Genomic DNA, 17,856 nt, shown 5'->3' with positions numbered 1-17,856 from the left:
AGCTATTTTCAGCTTGGCATATGGGAGACACTTCATGTTGTCATAGACACAGGCCGCATGTGAAGCTGAAAATATGCTCTCGTAGCGGAAATCAGGGCTAGGTGTACAGGACATGTGATAGCGGGAGCGCTCACGACCTCACCACTACAGGGCATTACCCAGTGTGGCGGGGCAGAATGGGGGGGATAGCAATGTAGACTCGCATCAAATGGTCATGACTGCTCCAAACTGAGAAACGCCGACCTATGGGTGCCCCATGGGAACGGCGGTCTGTGGCCTTGGAGTGCAGTTCAAGTTACACAGGTGGAAAAGTGCGCCGACTTCCTATCGATGCTGCCAACAACAGAAAACAAGAACTAGTGTTTTATACAGCGTTCATTTGGCCATCATTGGATTGTATAAACTTGCCAGTAACCAAGCGATGAACTATGGAAAACATCTGGCGATTGCCTCATTCGTGTCGGCATTAATCATCAGTGTCAGAAGCACCTCATCTGTGTGAGCAGGTGATAATCTATGTGCACATCACGATCCTATTATCGATTATTCTGTTGACGTAGAATTCCAACTGGCCCAACTAAACAGCCCATTAAGTGACTGAAGGATGAGCTTGTATACAGCCGATCAGTGGTTGTTTTGTGGCCCCAATCAACAAGTGAGTGATCTCTTTAGGACCAATGCTAGTTTTAGAAAACTCAGCTCAGTGTTAAACATTTGTCAACCTGTTACCTACAGTCCCAAAATCACATGCCCAGTTTTATCGCTGCTATGATAGATCGCTAAATAGCCGCCCTCTCCTTCCACTTGTACAGATAAATAGTCACGGCTTATCGCCACCCTACAGATCGCACACAAACTTTCCACTTAAAGTTTCCAGGTCCTGCCTAGCAAACAAGCTTTGTAATGTAGCAGGGATGCTCTGGGAACACCTCTGGTATTATAATACTACTTTGATGTAAATACTTATATACCCAAAGAAGTGAGGTGTTCTCAGAGTGATGCCATTATTGACTAACCAAATAACAATTACATTTGCAAGCTCTCAGAGCACAGGGGTTCCTTCTTCAGGTTGGTTTATAAATGAATTAATAAGACAAGAGTGGCCTGGAGAAGAAGCCCCTGTGCTCTGAAAGTTTGCAAATATATTTTTTCTGGTTAGCCAATAAAAGCTATATACTTTTGTCATTTTGGGGCATAAAAGCATTTATCGTACATCAATTTTTCTAGCTAACACAACTCCACAATATTTACTGTACTTCAAAATAGATTGTCAACTCCATCTGCTAAGCAAAGGGTCACGGTAGGATCAGCCGATTTCTGCGGGATGGGGAGCTACACTTCCTTGGACGCTACAAGCAGACTAAGGCTATGTTCACATGTATTTGCTGCAGACATTTCTGCACCAAAAATGTCTCCAGAGGAAAAACCTTGCAAATTAAAAAAATGCATTTTTTAATACATTTTTTCCCCATTCATTAGAATGGGATAAAGACATTGAAAGAATTGACATGCCGCAGATGTCAAACTGCATAAAAATCTGCAAGAAAAAATAAGCACCATTTGGCATGAATCAAGAAGGAAAAGGTACAATGACGGTACATGTTTGTACTGGTTGAGTCAAAAAAAGCTGCATTTACACCCTATCAAAAAAAAATGGGGCCCCTCTTCAGAGAGGTCTAATATCATAATAGGCAACATACATATGGGGGTGTCCAGATGGGAATCTCAATAAGGCCGGGGTCACACTTGCGAGAAACTCCCACGAGTCTTGCGTTTCATTACCCGGCACTGCCGCCAGCACTCAGGAGCGGAGCGCTCAGCTGCATAGAAATCCATGCAGACGCACACCCAGATACCGAGTGCCGGCGGCAGTGCTGAGTACTGAGACGCGAGACTCATGGGAGTTTTTCGCAAGTGTGACCCCGGCCTTAGAGGGACTTCCACAATATCGCTATTGTGACTGTAAGCATTTTGCATCACGTGCTGGACTCTGCTACAGCCAAAACAGTGAGCTAAAATTGGCAAATCTGGAAAAATAAGGATTAACCAAAATACCGGTTATGAGAAAGGGGCAGAGGTATGGAGTACTGATGTTCTCCTCCCCACAGGAATATGTGTATCTGGCCTTTGTAAGGTAGCGCTTGTTAAGGTAGGAGATACTCGCTAGGCAGCCGATAAATCCGGTCTGGCACAGGTTTCTCAACATAAACTCAGTCCATTCTGTTTATTATGCAGCATAAACCATCAAACCACAACATAAAGTTCATATCAAATCAGCATAGCGTCCATGACAGAGCTCTGCTCTGTTATACTGTGGTCACACAGGCTCTCGTTATGTCCAGTACACAGGCTCTCTAGCCTCACAGTTATATCCCCTCTCCGGGTTACCTTCTCATGGCTGCTTCTCAGTCCCGACGTTCATTCCCCCTCCTGGGAACTCTCAGACATATGCAGCCATTATCCACAGTCTCTCCACGTGCTATCAGGAAGGCAGACACGTCAGCCAGACGAGACCTTCCATATGGACCAATCGGGTCCCAGCATTCACTCATGTGACCTACCCTGGCCACCTTATATGGTCCGTAGCCACGCCCACCGGATCACATGGCTATGACCTCATCACAGGTCCTCCAACCATTCACACACATATACTTTACTATGGCGTTCTATACACCCGCCCCTAGGTGGGTTTGTAGGTGATTGATCCCACCCGTCTCACCAATCACCTGAAGGCTTCTCCTTAACACATTGTCACGAAAGATCAGCACATAATCAAGCCTTCATCCCAAGGCCACCTACCTTGGGATACATAATGATCCTTTAGCACACTGCTCCTGTTACCACTCTGGACATGGCTATCCGTCCGTCCTGGGACACCCACACAGCGCCCCCTAGAGGACGCAGTGGTCACTACACCACACCTTACACATGCCAATTAGGGCAACCACTTTAGACGGTACCTTATGCACATGTGCTTGAGAAGAGTTATAGTGCTGTGCAAATTATTTGAGACAAAGCATTTTTTTAAGCAAAATCGTAAGTTGGTTACTAGTCAGTGAATCAAACCAGTTTTAACTGCTTTTAACAGGTGTGAGTGCCTGTTCAAAGCAGTTAAAACTGGTTTGAATCACTGACTGGTAATCAAAATACGATTTTACTTAAAAAAAATGCTTTGGCCCAATTAATTTGCACAGCACTGTATAAAGAATTCTTATGAGGGTCTCTGGACTAGACATTTGTAACGCTATGTGCACCTGGGCCGCTGAACTTATCAGACCAATCCCGTCCGCAGCTTCACGTGTCCGGACAGGGGTAGGAGATGTACACCATTTACATGCTCTATAAATGGGACCAGATCAGCATATGCTGCAGTGTGAAAAACAGTCCATGTGAACTGGCACAGAGTCCACCATTGGGTCCATGTGCTATCCGTTCATCAGAACTTGCCGCAAGGTAAAGCAGTGATCATGGGGAATTGGAGGGAGGAAGAATTCAGGACTTGCTGATAATACCACAACTGAGGATCACCCAGACAGAAATGGCCGATATCTGAACATTGGGCTGAATTACATTAATTCTGCAACAAAAAGTAGAAGCAGAAGGCTTTGATTTTAATTGTGAGGCCTAACGACTGCCAATATCAAAACTATTACTACTCCATTTTCCATCTGATCATAAAGCGAGCCTCAGGTCACAAATTGGAACGCTGGGAGCTGTAATTACAGTAATACCAAGTGTGACCGAATCTTCCAAGAAATACACCTTTTTATGATCTCAGTTTTCTTCTTTCAGGGTAAGCTTCTGGACATCATTCTATCTAAAGCAGCCTTTCCATTGCTGGATCTAAATCTAGATTAGTCCCTTTACAATGACATCCTGATTCTCTGTTCATCTGTCGCTCATGCTTCCGTTATAAATAGCAACTAGAATGCAGTGCCGGACCCGCTGCAACATTGGGTCCATTATTTATAGAATTAAAAAAAAAAGTTCTAGAGCTATACTTTACTATCAAAAAAGCAGGATCCAAAACCAATGTGAACACAACCTTATTTGGACGTACTGATCCCAACTAACTTTATTCTCATCTCTCACTGCATAATAATCGCTTACGATGGCAGCGGCTCCCGTTTATCCACGTCTTTCCCTGGAAACGCTCTCCTTGCTATCCCTGCATGTGGTTTACCCATTGTCTTCCTGTATGAGGTCAGTGCCCGCACTGAAAATTAGGCAGATATTCATGGGCCATCTTCTCTAACCCCCACTTAAATTCTAAACTTGTGCTTACCATACACTACAGATGTAGGAGGGCTAAAATGTGATTTTAGGACATTGCCTTTTTTTTGTGATAGGAACAAGCATAACACACTCGACCAAAGGCGGATATCTGCAGAGGCTCATCTGCTGTGTCTGGAAGTTTCGGTTGTTGTCAGGTACAGACCTTGGAAGGTTGCTCATGCTAAACAGATTGTGTCTCATCAATGAAAGCTCAGACCTCTGATCAAAGCAAAACTGGCAATTTCTCATTACAATTTATGGAATCATTGTTAAAGACCAGTTGTTCTGATGAGGGGTTAATCAGCAGGTTAACAGCGTTCTAAAGCCGCTGCACCGAACGTCCGGCTACCAGAAGGTAAGAAACTTTATTCCCCCAGCTTTTAGACAGACGTGCAGCTTCAGTCACTGCTCAGTACAGTGTGAACGGCAGCTGTGATCATGCTCCACCACCGACTGACAGCTGGCTATACAGTGCATCAGTACAGAGCCGGCTGTCAGTCAGTGCCGCCGCCGTCATGGTTACAGCCGCCGCTCACTATGTACTGACCGGTGAATGAAGCCGCTCTTCAATGACAAAGCCAGAGGCTGGAAAAAGGAGAGGGAGGAATAAAATTCATTCCACCATCTGGCAGACCAGCTTTCAGCGAGGCAAGCGCACAACTTTTAGAATGCTATTAACCTGCAGATTGACTTTTTTTTTTTTTTTTTTTAAAACACACAAGACAGGTTGGAGAACACAATCCAGACCCAGGGGCTTGTAATGTCATTCTAAGTGTCCCCCAGACACGCTGGCCTGTGTGTAGCTGCTTACATGAGGTTTTCCTATCAAAGAAAAGAGAAGTGGCACACAGCCATCATAACATTATTGGGGTTGACTCCTGAATGCTGTGTAGGAGTCATAGATGGCTCTTCCCATCGCAGTTTATGGGACATCCTATTCTTCACATAGGTGCATTTCACTTTCTAGTCTCCTGTTGCTCAAGCAATTAAAGAAATGTCATAGATAGCAATACCCCTTTAAGCTTTATTGCAGCCCTAATAGGGAATCTAATCTGTCAGCCCTTTTTGCCATGTTATCTGAAGATACCATGCTGTAGGGGTTAAAACACAGATTTCCGCCAAGCTCTGTGGTTTTGTTTGCCTTCAATGATTGTTTTAGAACCTGGATCTTATCATTGGTGTGACTGGCTGGTCCATGAACCCTGGTCCCGACAAGCCCCCTCTTGTGATAGGCAGCTCACTGTCTATGGACATTGTGTATACATAGCCTGGAGTGGCGGGGCAGCTTTCTCAGCTCTGCTGCATTGCTAAAATCTAAAAATTCTGTGAGAACCGCTACACCCAGTAGTCTAAAGGCCCCTTTACATTTAGTGATGCACCAGCGATCCGACCATGATACGACCCGGTCAATATCGCTGGTGCATCGCTAAATGGTCGCTGGTGAGCTGCCAAACAGGCAGATCTCACAGCGACGTAGCGACGCAGCAGCGGTCGCTACTTACCTTTCACACACAGCAATGCTGACATCCTCCCACCCGCGTCCACACGTTGCTCGTCGGCGCCAGCAGGAAGCGCCCGAAGAGAAATGGACCCGGCCGATATCGCGTGATCAGCGACAGACAGCGGGGGAGCCGGTCGGAGGCAAGTATCACACAGCGATATCGCTAGCAATATCGCTGCTGCATCACAAAATCGGTGACGCTTTTGCGATATCGCTATGTGTAAAGCCCCCTTAAGTGATACATCCTTGGATTCAGATTCTATTTGCCTACATCAGGCTGCTATCAGATTAAGTAGCAAAAACCTGCTGACAGATTCCCTTTAAGAGTGACACAACAAGACACTGTTGGCACCTCTGCCTTAGGGCATGTTCCTGCTTAATATTTTTTCATCATTTTTTTCTTCCTTCAACCAAAACCTTCTCTCTTAGCAGGAAAAATGCAGTGTGCATAAAAATTTGTAGCGTTTTACACACAATTCATATGTGCTTTTGTGTAGAGAATATTTATCCGCTGAAACAATTGACATTTTTGTGTATTGGCAAAAACGCAGCAGAGGTCCGATAACGAGCAGAAACATTTTTAAAAAAATCTCATCAATTTTGCCAGCAATGTAAAAAACGCTATGCAGTTTATGCACCAAATACGATGTGTAAAAGACTCAGCAAAAACTCTGCAATTAAGCTGCTTGTCAATCTCTGAGCAAATTTTCAATTAGGGCATCGAAATCTGAGGCTTCAGTAGGTCTCTACATCACATTCAACACTTCAAGAAATGTTTCAGAGAATATAGTCACATGTGAACGTGCCCAAAGGGCGGCCACCGAGTGCTATGGTTTCTATGTGCCGCTCCTCGCCATACAAGACTACGCTCACATGTTGTGGATTTCACATCCTCACATCAGACAAGGGGTTTAAAAAAGAATTTGGGGCAGACGTCCAGATTGGCCAGTGGCTCTGCACGAGGATTGGTCATTTGTAATTACTGCAGAATGTCAGCAGATGGTCAAAATTTACATGTAAAATCTGCACCTACATGCTGACAAACTCCGTAATGAGCGAACATGACTTAAGTGGGTCCAGAGTTCAGACAGCAGGTCAGAGGTGACGGCAATGTCCCCTGATATCACGGCTGCTGGCATGGTCAGAGCAAAGTCCCGGCAAACAGGCGCTCAGGTCTCTGCTGGTTAACTACAAGTTTTTAGCCTTCAGTGAAGTTTGGCTTTTAAAGAATCCAGTTTTCAACTGAAATCTATTAGACCCACTTTGAAAGTTTCCCAAATATTTGGTAGTTACTTAGCAATGTGTAACACGCCCCGTCGTCTGCAGCAACCACACATAGGCTTCTATAATAATGAGCCTGGGAATGTGACTCTCCCTACTCGCTCGCTCGTTTTAAGCGATAGTAGTGCCCTAGCACAAAAACGAGTTTTTTCAGATTGCTGTGGGTGGTGGAAATCAAACTTTAACATTTTCCCTTTCAAACTAATCTGCTTCCTTTTTTCTTCGCACAAACACTTCATTGTTGCATTTCTTCAAGATATTTTTCTCTGCATATTAATGAGCCTTAACAACAATACACAAAGAATTAGAAATGCAATAATCTGAGGCGGGCCTCCACGTGGGCCTGGATATTAGCATATCACAGCCAGGCCAGAGTCCCTGACTGTCAGCACCATGAAACCTCCCCGTACTGTACACTGGTAAAATCTGCACACTGTGGTAGGACTACAGCTCCCAGCATACCATGGAGGGAGGGGTCTCTATTAACAGACTGCATCCTGATCTGACGGATGAATAGCAGAGCCCGCGTCACCGCACCTGTTTGCAACCCTTTCATCACAAGGTAAACAATTCCTGGCCAGATAAGTAATGACAAGCCTGTCCAGCTTTAGAAAACCCGGATAACCAGCACTAAGGCTGTGTGCTCACGCTGCGGATTTTCAGAATCAGCAGATAAATTCGCAGGTCAAAAGACCTGCGGTTTATCTGCGGATTATCCTGCGGTTTTACCATCTCCACAATGGAGGAGATGGTAAACCGCTGCGGAATCCGCAGAAAGAATTGATATGTCAATTCTTTCTGCGGTTTAGAAACCACAGAAAATCCATGCGGAAAATTCCGCAACATCTGCGCTGCGGTTTCCATTTCCCATAGGGAATAATGGTACTGTACACCGCAGCAGAAACTGCTGCGGATCCGCAGGGCCAAATCCGCTGCGGAACCGCAGCAGAATCCGCAGCGTGTGCACACACCCTAACATTTTACATATATGCAGAGTGTGACTGGACCCTAGATGCTGTCTATTCATTTTTACATGTGGGCCATGGGCGTTATATCCATACCTGTCATAAATGCAGCCGTTCTCTGCAGCAACCAGATCATTAAGTTACTTGCACTTGAAAAATATGCAGCAAATTGATTTGTTGCTGTGGGTAACTGTGCCACAGTGCACTTAAAGTGTTTGTCCCTCTCTGCTCACTTGTGCATTAAGAGTGCAGGGATAGTGACCTAATGAGTAATGATACCTGCCAGGCCACGTTCACGATTGTCATGCATCATGCACCTGTCCCACTTATTAGAATATGTCACCTATCAATCACGAGCATGAGTCAGCAGACATAAGTAATCACTGACATCACATGCTCCACTCACTTCTCAATGTGGAAATGAGCAATGTCACAAATGTCTTATAGATGGGGGGTCCCAACCTCTGTGACCTGCACATATCTCCAGACAGGGGGGACTCTTAGCCCCCTATGGTAGTTCTGGACACATCCAATGAGGGGTAGAGCGTCTACTTTTACCCCACTTGCATGTTCTGGATTTCAATTTCATTCTGTAGAAGACATGTGGAGCAGCTCCATTCTTGTTATCTTTCAATTCCTTAACTAATTACTTGTCAGAAAACCTTAAAAAAGGAGTTTCCACCGCTAAACCACCCCTTGTTAAGGAGCTAGGTACACCCACACTGAGGCCAGTACTCTGACAAAATGTAAAGACTGCACCCAATCAAGGCTATGCGATTGTCTGCAGTGGTCATGTGATGCCTCTGATGGATGTTGATTCCAGTACACTAGTGGGGTAGACAGTACCAAGTACTGAGGAGAGGTGTCGGTACAGACGATAATGTTTGCCACCTTCCTAAGTTCATCAGTAGAGGACAACCCCTTTAAAAATGGCTTCACATGGTGAGAACAAGGGACAGTAGTGTGCCGGAGCACGTAACGGTGAAGCCCATAAAACCCATGTGCATTACCGGTACTTGCCACATAACTGAAGCACCTTGCCTTACCCACACAGCCCGAATCGCCATGCTAGTTTTATCACTGCTCCGGGAACGGTGTGAGCCTATCGTTTCCTTGCAGATACTAAACAAATGTGAGGTGTAATTCTAAGGACACAGGGGAGATTGTTATTCTCTATGGGTGCGATTTCATCAAAGTCAGATCGCGTCTTTACCCTCTGTGCCCAATATTAGGTTGGCATCCAGCCACATAATAGAGAAATAGCGCATCAAATCTATTTTAGGGCTTGCTCCATTTTTAACGGCATTTATTTTAGGTCTGAAACGCTGCTAGCAATGCCTACAGGAAGTCGCTGAAAAGTCTGCACAGAGCACTGTTAGGGTAGACTGGTTTTCTTTCTAAAAGTGAACGTGCGCCTCTCCATGTTTATTTTTATTTTATTATCCATTATCCATCAGTAAAGTACGATCAATGTGTGCATCAATATACTTACCCACCGCCGTCTTCTGCCGTTTCCAGCGCTGCTCCAGTCCTCCTGCGCCACGTGACTGCAGTTGTGACTCACTATAGTGTTGGCTGTGTGAACCGAAGTTGCTTCACAATGTAAATCTATGAGACTCAGGAGGCGGCTCTCAAACTTACATTAAGAGCTATACAGCCTGCGAGAAAGTGATCAGTCACGTGATGGAAAGAGGGACTGGAACTGTGCCGGAAACGGAAGACGACAGCGACCGGTAAGTACTTTAATGCAGGCACTGTACAAACATTACACATATCTAACAAATGCTGAAATTAAAAAAAAAAAATGCCAAAATTGGGCATCCAGTATCAGAACTGCCCTTGAAGATATTTCCGATGAATACAAGTTATTACATTTCGCTCAGATCTGCTCTAACGTCACAGTTAAGGGTCCAAGATGTGTTATTATTTTAGTAGTTTTCATTAAATTGAAATTACTGGGAAATAAAGAAGGGTCTGTTTAACATCAGTTTTTCATTCAGCAAGTGTGACCCCATCAGAAGAGACAAAGCTCGGAGCGCCGACTCCTGTGCACAACGAACTACGGCAGAAACTGTGAACTGCAAGTACACACAAAAGCAACTTCAAAAACACTCCATTTCCTGCATGCGCTCTAGGACCGTGGGCCGGGCGGCTCTCAGGCATAGCAAGGCACGGCTCTTCCTCTACAGCATCACTCAAGTCACACAGAAAGGCAGAGCCCCGAACAGACGAAACTGAGCGTCCCCCGTGCTGTCACCTGCAGGGACTCTTTTCACTTTAACATAAGACCCTGGGGTTGCAGCTAAACGGATGGAAGGGGCACAGCTGTTGCCACACCCACCCTGATGGGCATAAGTATGGCAAGATCATTGCTACAGAAGTCTGTCAAATAGTTAAATCTGAAGTTGGCCATCTGCAGCACTAAGGATTGGCATCCACGTGGGCACTGATTGCTTGCCCTATGGGCTGACCTGCAGAGGACACAGCGGCAGCGCTCGGTCAGAGATCTGGGGCTGCAGAGACTTTCCATTTGGCTACGTGTCAGGATTTCTAGGCAGTTATCATTTCTCCCAGAACCTGCCCAGACAACGCTCCCTAAAAATAATAATTATCTTCTGCACACTCAAGCGCACACTTCCCTCTTGATGTGAGGACGATTTCATCACCAGCTGACTTAAAGGGGAAATCCGGTGGAATTAAGACCTATGTACCGTCCCTAAATCATTCTATATGCAGATCAGCGAGGTTCGCGCTAATTATCACACAGTAACGTGTTTTCCGCTTATTTTACCAACTTAAAATTTTCAACTAGGAAAACATGTCCCACACTCCTGTTGGTAGCAACGCGGACCCAATAATTACATGGGTGAAAAAATAAACTCCAGGGCTCGTCTTTCCCACTGCGCCCCAGCATCGACTCTTCAGTGCTCCCCCTGGTGTTTGACAATAGCTAGCAAGTGACCGCTGCAGCCAATCACAGGCCATACAAGATTACTTTCTGCAGCACTGGCATCATGACTCAGCAATGTATGGTGATGCCAGTATAAATGAGTACACCCCCTTTCAAAACTAAGTTTTTAATCAATATCTCACTGAAAACAAAAACAAGTTCCAAATTAAGACCAGACACTTTCAATAAAAAAAATAAATAAATAATAATAATAAGTACCGGATTTTCTGGACTATAAGACGCACTTTTTCCCCAAAAAAATTGTGAGGAAAATAGGGGGTGCGTCTTATGATGCGAATGCAGGCTTATCGGGGGTTGCGATAGTCGTGTGGTGGCGGCAGAGGTGCAGCGTGCACCTGAGCAGGGTCCCTTTCTCAGGTGTGGTGACGCCGCAGCCCAGTGTCCACGGAGAGATCGCGGTGGCCATTTTCCTGAAGCCGAGTGCGCAGATGGAGATCTCAGCTTCACTCAACTTCAGAAAAATGGCTGCCACGATCTCCATCTGTGCATGCGAGGCCTCCTGCGGCCATTTTCCTGAAGCCCTGGGAAGCAGAGTACTCAATCTGTGCACACGCGGCCTCAGGAAGATGGCTGCCGTCATCGAGAAACCTGTGATTAACCGGGCTCTGCTGCTCACTTTGGACACTGGGCTGCAGCGTCACCTCACTTGAGGAAGGGACCCTGCTCAGGTGCATGCCGCAACACCCCCCCCCCCCCCGTGGACACCAGGCCGTAGCGTTGCCACATTTCAGGCATCCAAAGGAAGGGACCCTGCTAAGGTGCACTCCCCACAAAACACACCGAACATCAGAATCGCCGCACCGCTGACACCAGACCCTGGGACTGCAGCATTGCTCCACTTCTCCAATCCTGAGGAAGGGACCATGCCTCCTGTGACACTGCTGTACCACCGCCAGCCCTCAGGTAAGATACCTTAATTCGGACAATAAGACGGACCCCTATCTTATAAGTCTTTTTTCTGCTATTTTTCACCCCAAAATTTGAGGTGCGTCTTATAGTCCGAAGGTTAATAAGATACCTTTCATAACAAAATCTTCAGTTTTATGCAAATTGGCTGATAAAAAAATGAAAACATCCCACATCTAGTATTTTGTACGACCCTACATGATTTTTAAGGAGAGAGCCAAGTCTTCTAGGTGTGGAATGAAGGAGTGGTTGACATATCGCAGCATCTATTGTCTCTCCACTGTCCACGAACAACCCGTGTTACAGCCGGTCCCTTAGTAGAGGTGCACGGTTTCCAACATACCGATCAAAAACACATCTGTAGGGTTTCTGAAGAACAGGGTGAGAGTGATTTAGTGGCCTTGTATGATCCCCACAGAACATCTCGGGGGAATTCTGACGAGTTGCTCATCGCTCTCCATCCAGCATCCAGGCTCTAACAGAGGAAGTTCTTTCAGAATGGAGAAAGATACAGTAGATGTCACCAACTTCTTCACTCTGGGTCAGGAAGACTTGGTGCTGTCCATCACGGAGGTCAGACAAAATACTAGCTGTAGTAGTTTTCGTTGTGGGGTGTACTCATTTTTACATAAACTAATTTGATTAAAACTGTAGATTTTCTAGTGAAAGCTATATTAACCTTTTCATGTTATGGGTTAAAAAAAAAAAAAAGACCCATGAAACGGAGTCTTGCCAAAATTTTGGACGATAACTGTTACAATTGTTAAACAAAAATGACCTTTTTGGGGAAGTGGAAAAGACAGCTGTCGACGGGACGGTCACTTGTCTGTCCAAAGTCCCTGACAGCCTACTCGCTCTTCAAGTAAGTCAGAAATTGGGGATGGAGCAGAGGTGGCACGCCAGACCTCCGCTCCAGTCACCGTCTATGGCACGGCGCTGGGTCCTGGAGGTGTACAGGGGATGTAGGGGCAGCCATGATGTGCTACATGTCCAACACAAAGATCTGCAGGACATCGAACATTCCCACTGTCCCCACCGGCGAGCGGAGAGGTGGCGGCACAGGCAGCAGCGTCTCCATCAATTACTATGGGCCATCTGAGTACAGCAGAATCTGTAATGGCCGTGGGATCGGGGGATGGAGAGACCACCATCAGACATCTATGGGATATTCCAGCTATAGTCCATAAAGAGCTCTCAAGGCGACCCCTTCAGACTGATCACAGGTGGGCGACACATCAGAGGCCACCAACTACACACTGATTCCAGGGACCCCACAGCTGCTGCGGCCTCCCTGGGTACCACCAGTGACACCGGTACCGGGGGCAGCAGGTCAGAGGGCACAGCAGGCGGCTGTCAGCAGCGCACACTCACCAGCAGACAGTCCGTGTTCACCTCCGACTTGGGGTCACGTAACAGGACGTCGATCTTGGCGAAGCGGCTCTCGAAGCTGTCCCCGGTAGTCATGGCTGCAGGCGGTGTCCGTGCAGTGGCGGCGGCCTCACAGCGCAGGACGGAGGAGGAGGAGGCGGCGGCTGCCTGCGTGTCTCTCAGATCCGAGCTCCCTCACCCCCACCTCAGCGCCGCGCTCTGCAGCGGAACGGACCCCGGCATCCTCCTCCCTTCGGGCCTCCGCCGGACTCATACACACAGGCCCGGGCACAGCTCCGCGGGGCCCGGGTGACGGCTACTACGAAGAGGCAGCCGGCGCCGTGAGTGTCCCCGTCCAGCTTCAGTATCCGGCCCGCACGGTCATAACTCTCCTCAGTCCGTCCTCCTCCGCCCGGGCACACACGGCAGGCAGGGCTGCTCGCCTCTTGCGGCTCACGGATGATGATTATGCCGCAAGCTCCTCCTGACTCACAGCCGCTCCACAAACATGTCTGCCTTCCTGTTCAAACACAAACGGGCGGGGGAACCGCGCATGCGCCGAGAGACGGAGGGAGGACGAGGCGGCGGCTCACACGGAGGAGGCGCCCATTATTTGCTACCTCTCCGGCTGTCACTTCTCCCAGACTCCCGGGAGGGAGCGCTACACCCGCGGGCGCGGCCTCCTGCTGAGGGTGTGAGGAATCAGTGACCTCCGGGTTCTGCAGCGTGTAGTAACGTGGCCACGGGAGATCATTCCCTCACACCCCGGGCGTGCTCCAGCATCCGCCACCAAAACGCTTCTGTCAGGTTACATGGAGGTTCTGGAGGATGAAAAATCCGACTGGTGATTCAAGACGAATCCACATCAGGAAACTCTGTAATGTGTGGGGGTTAATTACTCTCATCATCCCCCCCCCCTTCCACGCGGGTCGCGTCTCCCCGCCCCCCCCCTTCCACGCGGGTCGCGTCTCCCCGCCCCCCCCCCCCCTTCCACGCGGGTCGCGTCTCCCCGCCCCCCCCCCCCTTCCACGCGGGTCGCGTCTCCCCGCCCCCCCCCCTTCCACGCGGGTCGCGTCTCCCCGCCCCCCCCCCTTCCACGCGGGTCGCGTCTCCCCGCCCCCCCCCCTTCCACGCGGGTCGCGTCTCCCCGCCCCCCCCCCCCCTTCCACGCGGGTCGCGTCTCCCCGCCCCCCCCTTCCACGCGGGCCGCGTCTCCCCGCCCCCCCCCTTCCACGCGGGTCGCGTCTCCCCGCCCCCCCCCTTCCACGCGGGCCGCGTCTCCCCGCCCCCCCCTTCCACGCGGGCCGCGTCTCCCCGCCCCCCCCCTTCCACGCGGGCCGCGTCTCCCCGCCCCCCCCTTCCACGCGGGCCGCGTCTCCCCGCCCCCCCCTTCCACGCGGGCCGCGTCTCCCCGCCCCCCCCTTCCACGCGGGCCGCGTCTCCCCGCCCCCCCCTTCCACGCGGGCCGCGTCTCCCCGCCCCCCCCTTCCACGCGGGCCGCGTCTCCCCGCCCCCCCCCTTCCACGCGGGCCGCGTCTCCCCGCCCCCCCCCTTCCACGCGGGCCGCGTCTCCCCGCCCCCCCCTTCCACGCGGGCCGCGTCTCCCCGCCCCCCCCTTCCACGCGGGCCGCGTCTCCCCGCCCCCCCCTTCCACGCGGGCCGCGTCTCCCCGCCCCCCCCTTCCACGCGGGCCGCGTCTCCCCGCCCCCCCCTTCCACGCTCGCTGCGTCTTCCCTCCCTCCACGCATGCCACGTCTCCCCCCTCCACACATACCGGCACCCCTCTTTCAACTCACACTTGACTTCTACCTTTTTTTTTTTTCAAAGCCTCAACTGAAAAAAACTCCTTATACACCATGTGGTGCTCCTCTCAAGTCTTCAGGAAAGAAAAAAATGGCTAAAACATGTTTCCTGAAGTGGATTCATCTTGAAAAACCCATAAAACAAGCCTCAGTGTGAGCGTACGCTGAGCAGGCCTTTGTAGCAGTGTGCTCGTGGTATGTCCTGTACAGAAAAGCATTGTCAGCTGCAGACGGCAAACAATGGCACAATACGTTTCTTTAAAGTGAGACCCTCGGGGTGACCTATGTCAGTAAGGCATTGGGGGTATATGTTCAGCACACGCTTGACCATGCTGAATGTGTCTACAAAGCTTGATGTGAATGGGGCCTTTGATAGTCCACTTGTGTGGAGTCAGCAGATTCACCTACCTTCTAATCTGGCAATAAACTATTGCTGTAAATGTCATCTGACAACTGTTCCTTCCTTCTCCACCATATACCTGGAAGTTCAGCTCCGCCGACTGTGCAGTGCTAGTGTAGATTCCAGATCTCTCCTATGTACCCATTCCCCAGACATCTGTCATCTGGGAACTAGCAGGAGGCCTAAACAGCAAGTGAAATATTACATTTACCTGGCAGAATCAGCTACTTGATAGAGGTCCTTGAACTTGGCCACTGTATCTATCACTTAAGCTGTTTGAAAGATCTTCTGTTTCCATTGAACACCATTTCAAGAGACATACTCTCCATCTAGAGAGACCCTGTTATGGGATCACATGGTAGGGTGGATTCTCTAAGCAGTAGGTCAGAGTGAGTAACACAGATCCATGGCAGTTGTACAGGGTGTAGGACTTGCTGGACTGCACATGAACCAGTGAGGACCAGGACAGTAGAGAATGCACAATGATAGACAAACAGAGCAGAAGACACAGCCAGGAGTGTGGCTATACACGGGAACTTTAAATGTTTAGTTAACCTTGGACCTGTAGCAAACAATTGGTTAATGGCAGGCTTGTATGCTGTTAGCAGACAATGGTCAATAGCACAGGCTTAGACAATCAGCAAATAAGTGGTTAACCTCAGGCAATAGTGATGAACAGGCAAACTGGATAGTTGCTTATAGAAAGATTACACAATGTTGCAGTAGCTTTGTATGATCAGCACCAGTATAGCAGATAAGAGTTTGTTATGCTTACAACACATAAATGTTTAAAGGGGTTATGTGGGACTTTTTTTTTTTTCTATGGGGCCAAGAACTTACCTGCAGGTCGTTGCTAACCATCTGCCTTTTCTTCCTTGCAGTGATCTTTTCTGATTCAGGCAGTGATTCTCATGCCTCTTTTGACCTCATGTCAACATGTATCCTCACCCATCCTGTTGTAGATTGAGAGCCCTCGCGGGCAGGGTCCTCTCTCATCCTGAACCAGTCGTGACTTGTATTGTTTAAGATTACTCTACTTGTATGTATTATGTATACCCCTTCTCACATGTAAAGCGCCATGGAATAAATGGCGCTATAATAATAAATAATAGCAACAGGGAAGCTCTCCCAATCTGCTCTGACGACGGGGCGTCATGGCCAACGTGATGCTCTTGACAGCCAGCGTCCCGCAGTTAAGCAGCGGAGGGCCGACTGTCAGCATGACGCCCGCAATGGTGACCCATTGACAGTGCAGAGAGGAAGCAACGTGACATCCAGAAGTGGGAGAACTGCAGTCAGGATAGTCCGTGAGCACTCTGAGCCAAAAGAGATCATCGCATGGCACAGCAGACAGGTAGTTAGTAACTGCATGCCAGTAAGCTCTTAGCCCCATACGGAAAAAAAACTCAAAGTCCCAGATTACCCCTTTAACCGAAGTCTGAACTAAGAAGTAAAAGCAGATTGTTGATAAAAACAAAATGAACAAATATCCCGCAATGAGTAAATAGAAATAGTACATGTAAATAATGGAACTTAGTTGACACTATTTTGATTGAAATAGCCATCCTACCGTGACAAGGTGTTACCCAATCAGGATGGTCCTTTCTCTAGTGTTATACTTCTCCATGTGCCAGATGACCTCCATAGATGTGTGTAGAGCAGGACGCAGGCCTGATTGTTTAAGCACCTGCCTGTAGAAAGACATATGGACTAAATGCAGAGCCTAAAAAGGGGGAAACAAGCCCCTGTATGTACAAAAAGCTAAAGCAAAACCAAAGAAATGAGCTATAACATGTTGGTATCGGTGAACATTCACCCTGTGGCCAGTAATAAATATAACCTAGCGTAAAAACCAAACGAGCTAATATGCTGCTCTAATTTTTGGTACTTTGATGTATACATACAGGGGTGAGGTTTCCCTGTTTTGGGCTGTGCATTTAGTCTATTTAGCTTTCCATGGGCAGGTGTTTAATCAGTCAGGCCTGGGTCCTGCAAGTCTATGTTTACACCTGTATACTTCTGTTTAAGGAACAAATGGAACTAATGGCCAATGCGGATCTCTTGCATGACCGAATCAAACAGAAGCAGAGGGACCCCTTGACTATTATGGGATTCGTCTGGGTTTTGTTATGTGTTTCGTTAAGTTCTGCATGTTGTGCTTTTACTTTTGTTTTAAAAAAATATGCATAAAGGAAATGAGGCCGTTCCCCTAACAAAGAGAACCTGTCATCATTTTTATGTGGCGCGTGGCAGATTGATCTCGCAGTGGCCTTCAGTAAAATGGTGCCAAATATTCAGTAATGTAGTGCTGGTGGCTGCGCATGCACAGATTGAGATCTCTGCTTGTCATTGAGCCAAGATTTTATTTTGTAAATGCAGTGGTGCCA

General features: G+C 48.3%; 1 protein-coding gene across 2 annotated transcripts in view; it reads right to left on the bottom strand.

Moving 5' to 3' along the window:
* Window positions 1-13,822, bottom strand: part of ROCK1 (Rho associated coiled-coil containing protein kinase 1) — a 173,321-nt gene extending 159,499 nt beyond the window's left edge. The window contains exon 1 of one of the 2 annotated variants that reach the window (XM_073550864.1): window positions 13,271-13,822. In XM_073550864.1, coding sequence (XP_073406965.1) covers window positions 13,271-13,363 — 93 coding nt within the window. In that variant the 5' untranslated portion in view covers window positions 13,364-13,822. The remainder of the gene's footprint in view (window positions 1-13,270) is intronic. The other variant, XM_073550863.1, reaches the window with a different exon arrangement.
* Between the last annotated feature and the right edge of the window lie 4,034 nt (window positions 13,823-17,856).

This window comes from Dendrobates tinctorius, unplaced genomic scaffold, assembly GCF_039654945.1.
Source record: "Dendrobates tinctorius isolate UK_male_01 unplaced genomic scaffold, ASM3965494v1 ptg000171l, whole genome shotgun sequence".
Lineage (NCBI taxonomy): Eukaryota > Metazoa > Chordata > Amphibia > Anura > Dendrobatidae > Dendrobates > Dendrobates tinctorius.
This window is presented reverse-complemented; position numbering and strand designations above follow the sequence as displayed.